This window comes from Morone saxatilis, unplaced genomic scaffold (genome assembly GCF_004916995.1).
Source record: "Morone saxatilis isolate NCDOM2014 unplaced genomic scaffold, NCSU_SB_2.0 Contig5, whole genome shotgun sequence".
In the NCBI taxonomy this organism is placed as follows: domain Eukaryota; kingdom Metazoa; phylum Chordata; class Actinopteri; family Moronidae; genus Morone; species Morone saxatilis.
In genome coordinates this window covers 924,261-935,920 of record NW_023340095.1, presented here as the reverse complement: position 1 = coordinate 935,920, position 11,660 = coordinate 924,261, and the positions used below count along the sequence as shown (strand labels likewise).

Below are 11,660 nucleotides of genomic sequence, written 5' to 3'. Positions count from 1 at the left end.
CTCCCGGTAGAAACCTGAACAGTAAACAACAACTCCCATGATCCCACGCTGCGTCACCACGTCACCAAACTTCCTCTTGTGTTATTGTTGCAGAAATTACACACTGTACATTTAAATTGATTCCTTTTTGTCCAGCACTTTGTTAAGAAAGGTTAAATAAAGTTAACTATAAATATATGCAGAGTAACAGATGAAAGGTTGACATTGTCTAGAAGAACTCCCTCCGTTTACTGGAAGCACTAAAATGACTTACAGGAACTGTTATTATCAGAGGAATCTGATTGGCCGGGACAGTATTGGTATTATTATTTTTCAGCATCCAGCTCTCCCAGTGTGTGTCCATGAATACGTCTTCACGGGTCCAACTGAGCATTTCTCAGCAGGCCTATGCAAATATGAGCCTGTGTGTGTGTGTGTGTGTGTGTGAATGATTCAGAGATGTCAAGTGAGCTCATGAATAATAAACAGGACACGCATTCGGCTGTGAATATTTCATGGTGCGTGAAAGTGAGCAGAAACGCTCGGTGGAGTTCTGGCATCGTCCAGTCGGCTGTCAGAAAGGAGGAACAGGAAGGAAAGATGGACGACTGAGGACAGTGAGATCCTGTGTGTGTGTGTGTGTGTGTGTGTGGGTAAGTTATTTAGTAACTGTGAATACTAAATAACATGTAGTATTTATAAGGCAGATTGTTCAGAACCAGTTTTAACAGCCAAAGAAACTGGTTCCAGTGCGGCACCAACGCTGGTCTGGTCTGGAGCCAGCAGCCGTTTACAGGAGGGGCCTTGTGACCAGCACACGGATATTATGAATCAGTGCTAATCAGTGTTACTGAACTACGAACAAAACATAGTAGCTGTGCTTGTTTGGGTAATGTCAGCTGACCAGCAGCTAGCGTAACCTTGGTAACAACAGCTAACGTTGGCGACGTAAACAGTGATGTAATGACGTGGCTCTTTGGTAGCTCTCTAGCAAACCGGTTCTTCTCTCTGAACCAGAACTAGCACCAGGCTCACATTGGAGCAGCAGTGTGGTCTGTCGACAGCTTCTGCAGAGAGAGAGAGAGAGAGAGAACAGATCACAGATGAGAAAGTCTTTAAGTGTGTGACGGTACATTACATCCCCAAACACACACACACACACACATTCATGGAAAGTTGAGCGTAAAAACATGAAGACAGCAGCTGAGCGGACAGAGACAGTTACTGCAGACGGTACACAGCTTCGAGGTGTTTGTGTCTGTTTAGATTCCCAGTAACTGTCGGCTGTGGCCCATTAAACACACGACTCTTACCTGGATAAAGACTGTGTGAGCGATGGCAGCAGCTCCGCCAGCGTCCTGTCGTACTTTACATGAGCTCCAAATCAACCTAATTTCTCTGTTTCTTTCTGTGCCAGAGTGCATGCAGCAGAACATTCAGGAAACAGAACTGATCATATCAAATAATCGTTATTTAACCTCTCATACGAACCATAGACTGCGTAATTAAAAATGGACGTAGTCTTTCTGAGGAGCTATAATCCTGTGACGGCTCCTGTCACTCAAAGTGGCCACGCCCTTAATTAAGCATAACTTTAATTCTTAATATGATTTAAACAGGTGAGTTGTATATAAATTCACCCCTCGTACAGTTGTCCAGAGGCTGTGAACATGTTTATTTCTGCTGTACAGATATTTTAATGTGGGGCCTTATGGAGACTGACACCATCGCAGTTTAGCGTGTTAGTATGCTAATCTTTTGCTAACAGCTTGTTTGTAGTCACGTGATTCCGATGAAATTCAGATGAAAAGCAGGAAGTGAGAAGAGCAGAAAAGATTAAATGGAGGAAAGAGAAAAATCACAACACATGTTGGATGTGAGGAAGTCGTTATATGGCTCTCTTCAAACCCACCAGACTCCATTGAAAAAAACAGCAATTTTACGTCTCAGAAAACGGGAGCTGTTGCTCTACCGCTGCCTCCATCAGTTAGTAAGTTTGTGTTGTTGTGTGACTTTGGTGTTTTAACACATTAATTTGGATCCAAACTAATGTTAGCTGCTGCAGATGAAGGCGGCTGTAGACCAACAACTCCTGTGTTCTGCGAGGTAAAATTACTGTTTTTTTCAATGGAGTCTGGTGGGTTGAAAAGTGCATAGATCCTCGTCAGACGGCGAGGTAAAGTGGTTAAAATACTTTAAATGTAGTGTACACTCAAACTAGGCTACGTAGTGCTGCTCCACAGAAGAACTCGCAGACGTTTTTTCAGTTTCTTGCACTTTCCCTCGTGAACAATAACTGTTTGTCCTCAATAAAAGCTCCTTGTGGTTTCTCGATCTCAGCGACCATAAACGACGGAAAACAGGCATTTTAAGAGTTTGTCACAGTGCTTCCAATGTATAAAATCACTTCCTGCCCTCCGTCTGCAACCCGCGCCACAGGAAGTAAACACAAAGTGCAGCTGAGGCTGATGGGAATGTCATTAGTTCTGCAGGTATTTGCTCATGAACCAAAGTATTGCACACATTTCATCACAATCCATGCAGCAGTTGTTGAGATATTTCAGTCTGTGGGACAATAACAGAGCCGCTAAGCTAACGTGGCTAAACGTTCAAGATAAATCTTTCTTAAAATAAACTGCAGTGTGAAGACTCAGCTTGTCATAAGCCTTCATCCACAATCCCCCGCCGTATCGTCGGGACCTAATTCTGCCTGCAGGATGTGTGTGCGCTGTTCGTCTGAGCATCTGAACACAGAGGACGTTTGATCCGGTTCTTACTTCTTCAGGAAGGTCTGACCTGGAGGTTATATACATACAACAATCTTCCATATTTGTGTATTATAAAGACGTTTCTGTACAAACCTGGGGCGGCGTTGACACGGTGCCAGAGATACAGTCTGCTGTGAGCCCGGCAGCCACAGCAAACATGTTTACCAACTGCAACTTTTGTCCAATCATCACATTTATAATTAAGATCCATCGTCCCCCGCTGAAGGAAAAGACACATTTTGGGGGTTCAAGCGGAAGCTGAACTACATGCCATTGTGTGTTAATGAAAAGTCCCCGATATGATTGTGTCTCAATTAAAGCAGGATGTGTTGTGGGAGCTCAGCTGGTGTCAGATGTGAGTAATGGTGATTACTGCAGAGCGGAGTGGGCTGACGGGGAGGGCGTGACGCGTCCTGCATACCAAACAATCCCACTTCAAAGACTGTGGGAAAGATTGAGGCTACACATAAAGGTTCTACGTAGGAACGCTTTATGGTTCTGTAAGGAGGTTTTTAAAGTCAAACTGCAGTTTAAACGCTTTCTGTGTGAGGAGATAAGATATAAAATCACTCAGCAGTTATTGTGTATGCTTTAGTTATAGTTTTTTTAGAGGATACACTCGTTTTTGGACACATTTGCTTAAACAGTGTCTCATCGTTTAACCCTCTTCTGACGCCCCTAAGCCCCGCCCCTTTTGCTCTGTGCTCCAATCACAGTTGAGCAACTTCCTCCTTACCCGGTACTTAGATATGCTACGTGCTAAGCTAATCTATGCTGAAAAGACAAACACATTTTGAAGATGGTTAAAAGATAGAAGTGACCTATTGTCACATCTTAAGTTAGCTAATGTGAGCAACACGCTAGCTAAGTAACTAGTGATTACTGTATATTAGTTTGTTAGTTAACTATCATTTTGCTAAGCTGTCAGAAGAACGATTGATATAGATTTGTTTGTTTGTAAGGTAATGTTTTGCTCTGTAGCAACATGCTAGCTAACTAGTTACTGATGTAGATTAGCTAGCTAGTTGACTAACATTTTGAATATAAATAATATTACTTTTATCTGTTAGCTATATTCTAAATTTGTCTTTTTAACATAGATTAGCCTAGCACATAGCTAATCTAAGTACGGGAAAGGAGGAAGTTGCTCAACTGTGATTGGATCACAGAGCAAAAGGGGCGGGGCTTATGAAGGGTCAGTTCATCCAGAGGGGACCATGAATGTCTGAACTAAATATCATATTAATCCATTGAAGAGTTGTTGAGATGTTTCAGTCGGGAACAACAGAACTGAAGTCTTTCTGGATTATAAAAGTTCTGTGTGTAAATTTGGATAAAAACCAGCTGATTTATTTGCCGCAGTCTCGGATCAATACAACGATCACAGACCGGACCCCCGCCTGACCTCCACTGCAGTAATGATGGACTGGATTCTGGCCTGTCAGGCAGAAATGAGGGATTTGCTCAGAGCGCTGTCAGTTGGGCCCTCTGATGTTTTCCATGTGGAGAGCTGGTAAATGAGCCGGATGCCAACCGTCTAACAGCACACACACAGTGACAGTGTGTGTGTGCAGCGATTAGAAACTGCTGCTGAAAGTTGAATCAACGTGTGTGTTTAAAGCAGCTTTCTCTGCTGGAAACGGAGCCTTGGATCGTAACTTCGCCTCTTAATTACCTCAAGATTTCTCAGGTTTTGCGTCAGCTCTGGGCTCGATGATTCATCGCAGCTCTCAAGGATTTATTTCTGGATTTCACCATCATTTTAACTTCCTCTTCTTTATCCTGCCGCAGGTGGATCTGACTGGATGAACCCGTCTGTTCGCCCGTCCGTCCGTCCCTGCAGCAGCCAGAGGAAGGATCTGATGAGAGGTCTGCAGAGAGAGGAGAGAAGAGACGACCTGCTATGGCCAGCGGTACAAAGTTATCCTCCAGAAACACGTTTGTGTCTGTGTCCTCTGTCATGTTTCCTGCGCTGTCTCTGATGTCTGTGTGTCTCTGCAGCAGCTGATGGTGTAGGCAGTCTGGGAGCTGAGCAGAACCACCTGAGCGTCCCTGTCACTGATCATGGAGCCTGGGCCACGGCCATGAACAACCTGGGCATCATGCCAGTGGGCATCAGTGGGCAGCAGCTGGTTTCAGGTACGTGTGTGTATGTCATTTTAACCCTTTAAGATCACATCCTCAGTTATATTGTTCCCATTTTTAACAATTTATGCTAAAAACATTTTAAAAAACTAAATTTCTTTGTATTTTTATATCAATAATCAATCATTGTGTCTTCCTGTGGAACTAAATGTGACGCGTGCTTACGTCAGCATGAACTAACTGATTTCAACCAATTTTACAAATTGAATAATTTTACATAAAAATGCATTGCGACTGACAGTGGCCTGCTATGTAGCCATTAGCCTGATAGAGTTAGCCTCTCTGAGCTGCTAGGTTAGCAAACGTTACAGCACAGGTAGCACACAGAGACTTTTACATACAGCGTGAATGTGCTTCTAGTGACTGTAAAAGCTCAGGTGGACTCACAGAGACTCACAGACCTGCACAGGTAAAATCACCTCCCCTAGAGACGTTAGTCTGTAAAACGTTATCTGAGCATCGTCCCTCTGCAGGAACAGACAGAAACAGAAATGAGGATGAGGACGACAGAAGAGGAAGCAGTGTCCTGATCTCACATCAGTCTGCGCTGACGTTAATGTGGCTGTTATCTGACACTGAGATCATCTGTTTCTGGCTCTGAGTGTCTGCTGCTCTCACTCAGAGGCAGAGGACGAGCAAAATTAAAATTCACCAGAGTTCATGCATATTTATGTAGCTCGCAATAAGTGAAGATTTCAGTCATTCGCAGTTACACTTCAGGCTCTTTAGTTTCAAACAGACACTTTTAGGTTTTGACCTAATAGATCCTTTCCTGGAAACACTTAGAGCTTTTTATGCAGTCACATCTGTAAGTGTGTTTGGCTTTAATGAAAAATGATGGAAACTGATTGTCTACAGTGTCTAGAGTAGAAAAGCTTTTAAATCAGCTTTTAGACAACAGGACAGAAATATGTAGATCACTGAAAGAGAGGATATTACCACCACTACTACTAAAATAAAATAAAAATACAGAATACAGACAGAATTGTATAAAAATATCAGGAAAACTCATCTCTGATCAATATTCACAGGACATAAAGTGCTCAAAATTCATCAAATCTTATGCAGTTTATAAGTTGTTCTCTCCTGTTATTAATCAATATAATATAATATATGTCAGTTTACTAATTTTAAGGAAAAAGGTTCTGAACCAGTGATCTAATTTACCAGGTTGAAACAGAAATGTAATATTTATTAACAATAAAGTTGTTTAAATTTTTTAGCTTATATCATAACTTTGTATCTTTTAGTAACATATCGTATTGCAACATATCGTATCGTAACGTACCGTAACATAGTAACATATCATAACATTGTATCGTTTTATAACATATTGTATCGTAACGTACGGTAACATTGTAACGTATCTTAACATTGTATTGTATTGTAACATATTGTAACATTGTATCGTTTCATAACATATCGTAACGTACCGTAACATAGTAAAGTATCGCAACATTGTAAAGTATCGTAACATATTGTAACATTGTATTGTATCGTAACATTGTAACGTATCGTAACATTGTAACGTATCGTATCGTAACACATCGTAACGTACCGCAACATTGTAATGTATCGTAACATATTGTAACATTGTAACGTATTGATATCATATCGTGGTAATAATAGTAGGCCCAGTATTAGTGATGATACGATCAGTAGTGTTATTTGCAGTTTCATAGTATTATTTTATAGCAGTATAAATAGATTACTATAAATACTATGTGTTGCAGCAGCAGTAGGACTAGCAGCTGTAGTAGTGACAGTGTTTGTAATGACAGCAGTAATATCACTGGACTAAACCAGCTAACTGTATAGATTCAGTATTTATTCTGTATTTTCTGTTACTACATGAATCTGTGTTGGTACTTTTACTCTGAGTTAAAGGCCTGAGTGCTTCTTCCAGAGATTTTCCCAGACGTATCAAACTGTGACACTTTGCTAAAAAGGGGCAGGGCTGGAAGAGAAACTGGAGCATCTGGATGCAATAAATACCTCTGTTTTGTTCTCATTTCTTGATATCTAAACCATATAACCCAGCGCTGGCCCGTGCAGCCTAATGTAAACAAGAAGTCCCTGAGTTAACTGAAATCCTAGAGCTTTATCTGTCCCTCAGCAGTGTGTACAGTCCTGTATGGCTGTACTCCAAACACACCGGCCTCAGAAACTACACTAAGCTCCGCGTGTATCCACTCAATTTCATTTTCGGTTTCACGTTGGAATCTATTTATGAAATTGTTTTTGTGAGACCCGGGGATTTGTCTGAGCTTTGTGGTTGTGCGTCTTTCCACCATATAAAAGGCCCGGGGGGGTTGTCATTGTATAAGTGCTGCATTGTGGGGGTTTTATTAAATGAGATTTGTTGAGTTTTTTTGTGTTAAGCCCAGAATAATTGAATGCATGGATTTAACTGAGAGAAGCTGAAATGAGGAGAGAGGAGCTGTTGTAAGGAGGGACAGACAGCAACTTAGCAACCTAATTCCTCTGGACCGGAGTGGAAATATTAAAATGATGACATGATATTTTTGCAGTGATGATGTGATGCTGATTAGACTCCACCTCTGGCAGCGACTGCAGCTATCCTCCCCTCTTTAAAGCACATGTGGGAACATTTAGATGATGAAAAACTGGAAAAAAAGTGAATCTGATATGTGTGTTAAAGGGTCAGTTTACTGAAAATCACAAAAACACATGTTTCCACTTACCTTGAGGAGAAAGTTTGCACTTTTTTCAACCCTTGATAGAAAGAAGTGAAATATATACGATATTCACTGCCTCTTACATGTCTGGAGCACCAGCTACTGCCCACCAGACTCCATTGACAAAATCAGTCCTTTTACATTGCAGATAAAAGATAAAAAAAAAAAAAACAGACAGAAACATCGAACTCAGCAAAACCACCTTTGTTAGTCTTTCCAACACAGATTCTGGTTTAGTCGAAATAAATATATATAATAAATTATTCTAGTTAGATGTGAAATATTCATTAATCGGGCTGTAATGACGGCAGCGTTAGCTAATCCCTTTTTCCTTTAATTTAAAACGTTAAAGGTTACGTTTGTGAAATTTACTTGCCACTAGATGTCGCTTTAGAGCACCAGCATCTCAGACCAAAACAACTAGCATTACAGCCAACCAGACTCCACTGACAAAACCACTCATTTTAAATCGAAAAAACCCCAATTTTACCTCACATATCAAAACATTTTGTGTAATATCTGACTCTTAAAAGTATATACACCTGTCAAGTAAATGTAGCAGAAGTCGTAGCAGTAAGTTAAGTTGTATAAGTAGTAAAGTTACATAAAATAATAATAATAATAATACAATACAACTAGCTTAAAGTTTTACTTTTGTAAATGCACTCATCTCTGCTATCACTCTCCACCAGACTCCATAGGCAAAAATGGTAATTTAACCTTGCAGATCATCGTAACATCGTAACTTCATTCAAAGTGGAGCAGACAAAAGAAATATAAACTGCATTCAAAAGTGGTCTCTGTTAGTGTTTCCAACCTGATCACAACTCTGGTTTTGGTGGAAATAAAGTCCTTAACGTCACAGATGTAGAATGATAAAAACAGGCTCAGTTTTCAGTCGGAGCAGAACGCGGCTATGGGAAACAAACCGGACAGCAGAGGCTGGCGATACCAACGACAGGCAGAAGGGGACGAGAGACACCATGTGACTCTGTATTTGTATATAGAGAATAGCTGTTAGCTGATTTATTATGTATGATCTCATACATATTATAACCTCTACAAGTTGAACGTGAGGCGATTCCAGGGTTGGGTTTAGGATAAGCTGTCTGGGTGCGTCGTTACTGATGAGATCTCACCTTGAGGGTAATTACAGCCAGATGTGATGCAGCTCGTCTCTTGGTTCTGGTGGAAAAACAGTCATAAAATAATCACGATTAAAGGCATAAATACAGAGCCTCTCTCTCCCTTTCTTGGCTCTGGGTATCATTTTTCTCCCTGTGTGTTTTTTCTCTCCTCTGTATTTCTTCCTCTGTTTCTCTTTTTGGCTGCGGCAGCGCAGCTCCGAGCCAGAGAAATGAACCTGGCTCGAATCATTTTGGCTCTGGGAGAAAAAGCTGCGAGCACAAGCAGCCTTATGTGATTATGATGAATGTGTGGCACCGAGATGTGTGATTTACCTGTCGAGGTTATCGCAGACAGCACTTTAATGAGTTTTGCTAAGACCTGAAGAGTCCCTGAATGCACCGCGGCTGCACATGCTCAGATTTATATCTGTTTTCCTTTTTAAAAGCCTAAAGATCTCTAATGATGAATGTGTAGGAAGTGTTTCACAGCTCTTTAGCTTACAGCGCACTAATGCTGGTAGAAAATTAGATTATGTTATTGGGATTGTGCCGTCCAAAGAATGCCTGCTTAAAAGCCCTTTATATTAAAAAAAATGTGTTTATTTATAAGGATTCTACCGTAGGGAGCTTTATGTGCTGGTGTTTGAAGACAAAACTCCCATCATGGAGTCTCAGGGACAGCAGGGACTGGGGAGGGACGATACTGATAGAGATCAGATCATATGGAGGTGGATTTCTTTTAAGTACCTTACGTAAATTATTTTTAATTTTATTAATCTACTTAAGTTAAATTAGGTACATAAATCCTCATCCTAACCAAGTAGTTTTGTACCTAAAGCTAACCAAACTTCGACCGTGTTATAACGTTAATTAAGCGATCTGATGCTAACTAGACAGCGGCGCCCTGCGTGTGGAATACATACAGTGTGATATTACTGAGTATTTGATGAGTTGGGAGTGAGAATGAATATTCACTGAATATAATAATAAATGACCAAATAAGACTGAAACAGAATTTAAGTGGAGGACCGCCCGACTAAAACCAGCATCCATAAAACCAAATCCACAGATCTCCCTGTTTCCATTGGAACTTCTGTGTTTTTTAAAGAAATGAATGCTTTAAGAGCCACATATGAAATTCTGGTCACCTCCAGAGTTTGATATCTTAAAGCCTTGTCAGTAGAGGTCTGTAACGATATCATCCCTCAGCGGTGGAAAAACACAAAGCAAGGACAAAGTGAGGGCACGCTGCCAGGCACGAATACAATCTACAAGATAAAAATATATCCCCGTTGGTCCTCAGGTTCTCTTTTCTTTGTCCCAAACAAACGGGGAATGTAAAACACTTCCTGTGTGCTGATGATTGTTTCAGGTGTTTGGACCGGCAGGAGTAAAAAGCTCTCACACTGAATCAATGCTGCGCTCCATCAATCCTCCACACCCAGCTGCAAGAGAAACATTTCTTTCTGTTGGATTACTATAAGGGACATTTGTCCTTTCTGTGTGTGACAGCTCCCCTCGCCTGTAATTTGAATCACTTTATTGTTGTGGCTGTTGTGGCTGTGTGGGCTTTTCTGCTGACGTTTTCTTCCTCCTGCTCCCTTGTTATTGCAGTGTTGAAGATAGGAACATGCGACGCTGCACTGCCCTCCTCCTCCTTCTCCCTGCCCGCTCTATTTTCACCCCGACAGCTGAAACATTGCTCCTGTCGCCTCGGTCCTCTCGCTGTTTATCTTCTCTCCTCTTCCTCACTTCCTCTTTGTCCCGGTCTCTCTTCTTCTACCTTTCATTAACTCGAGATGGTATTTTCTTGTCTCTCCCCGCAGATCTCGTCCCCATTTTTATTTCTCTTATCTGTTTCCTTCCAGATAGCGATGCTTTATTTCTCTCCTTTTTACTGCATTTTGATATATTACACCACATTTTCCTCATCCTGTTTCTGTCCTTTCTGTAGTTTTACACCAATTTCCTAACGAGTGTTGTCATTGGTTCTTTAATTGGAATAAAAAAAGGTGCCAGTGCTCTAAACCAGCCATTTGGGGGCACAATTTGTACAAAATAATGATTAATTTTAGGGTACAATTAGGAAATATGAAACATTAATCATAGTTAATGTGTATTTAATTACCTGTCGGGCACTGTAGAGGATTTCAGAGGTGTTAGCAGAAATGAACTATACCACATATTTTACCTCACAGCTGCATCTCCTCTCACAGTTTATTCATTATACTTTTAATAAATACATCATTAGTGTAAAAAGTACTCAGATATTTTACTTAAAGGTGATAAATTCACCGCCAATAGGTGTCGCACTAAAGCACCAGCATCTCTGACCAAAACAATGGGCGCTATGATGGACCAGACTCCATTCACAAAACCGGTAATTTTACCGAGCAGATAGTTAACACGCTTCAAAGTGGACAGAAACAGAATAAAAAGTGTTTCCAACAATCACCAACTCTGGTTTGGTGGAAATAAATCGTTAATTAACCTACAGAAACAGGCTGCTATGGCCGCACAGTAGTACATTTCGTTAATTATCTGGAACCAATAAAAAAACTGCATTTCAAACATATTTAATTTGGCCTTTTTTTTAATAAACATCACTTAGAAACTGTTTGAGAATCCGTATAAGCACCAGTTCACTGGGTAGGATTCTGTGTTAGAGACGAGTTTGTTCACTCAGCAGCTCCAGCTTTACTCTGTGGCGTCCATCTGTCCTGCAGACTCTCTGTGCATCCAGAGGTTCGACCCCGGGCTGGGCCTCATCGCACCCATAAACCCCATGATGGCGGGCATCAGCCTGGTCCCTCCACCGCCCGTCCCCCCCGACATGCCAGTCATCAAGGAGATTATCCACTGCAAGAGCTGCACCCTGTTCCCCCAGAACCCCAGTAAGATCTGCCTCTGTGTACAGTCGCTGTCCGGTTCTGTGCTGCTGA

The 11,660-nt window shown here is 41.3% G+C and overlaps 1 protein-coding gene across 1 annotated transcript in view; it reads left to right on the top strand.

Moving 5' to 3' along the window:
* enox1 (ecto-NOX disulfide-thiol exchanger 1) overlaps positions 1-11,660 on the top strand; it is a 110,228-nt gene that overhangs the window by 36,556 nt on the left and 62,012 nt on the right. Inside the window, 3 exon segments of the mRNA XM_035676250.1 lie at positions 4,539-4,660; positions 4,749-4,886; positions 11,445-11,612. Of these exon segments, the coding sequence (XP_035532143.1) occupies positions 4,651-4,660; positions 4,749-4,886; positions 11,445-11,612 (316 nt within the window). The 5' untranslated portion in view covers positions 4,539-4,650.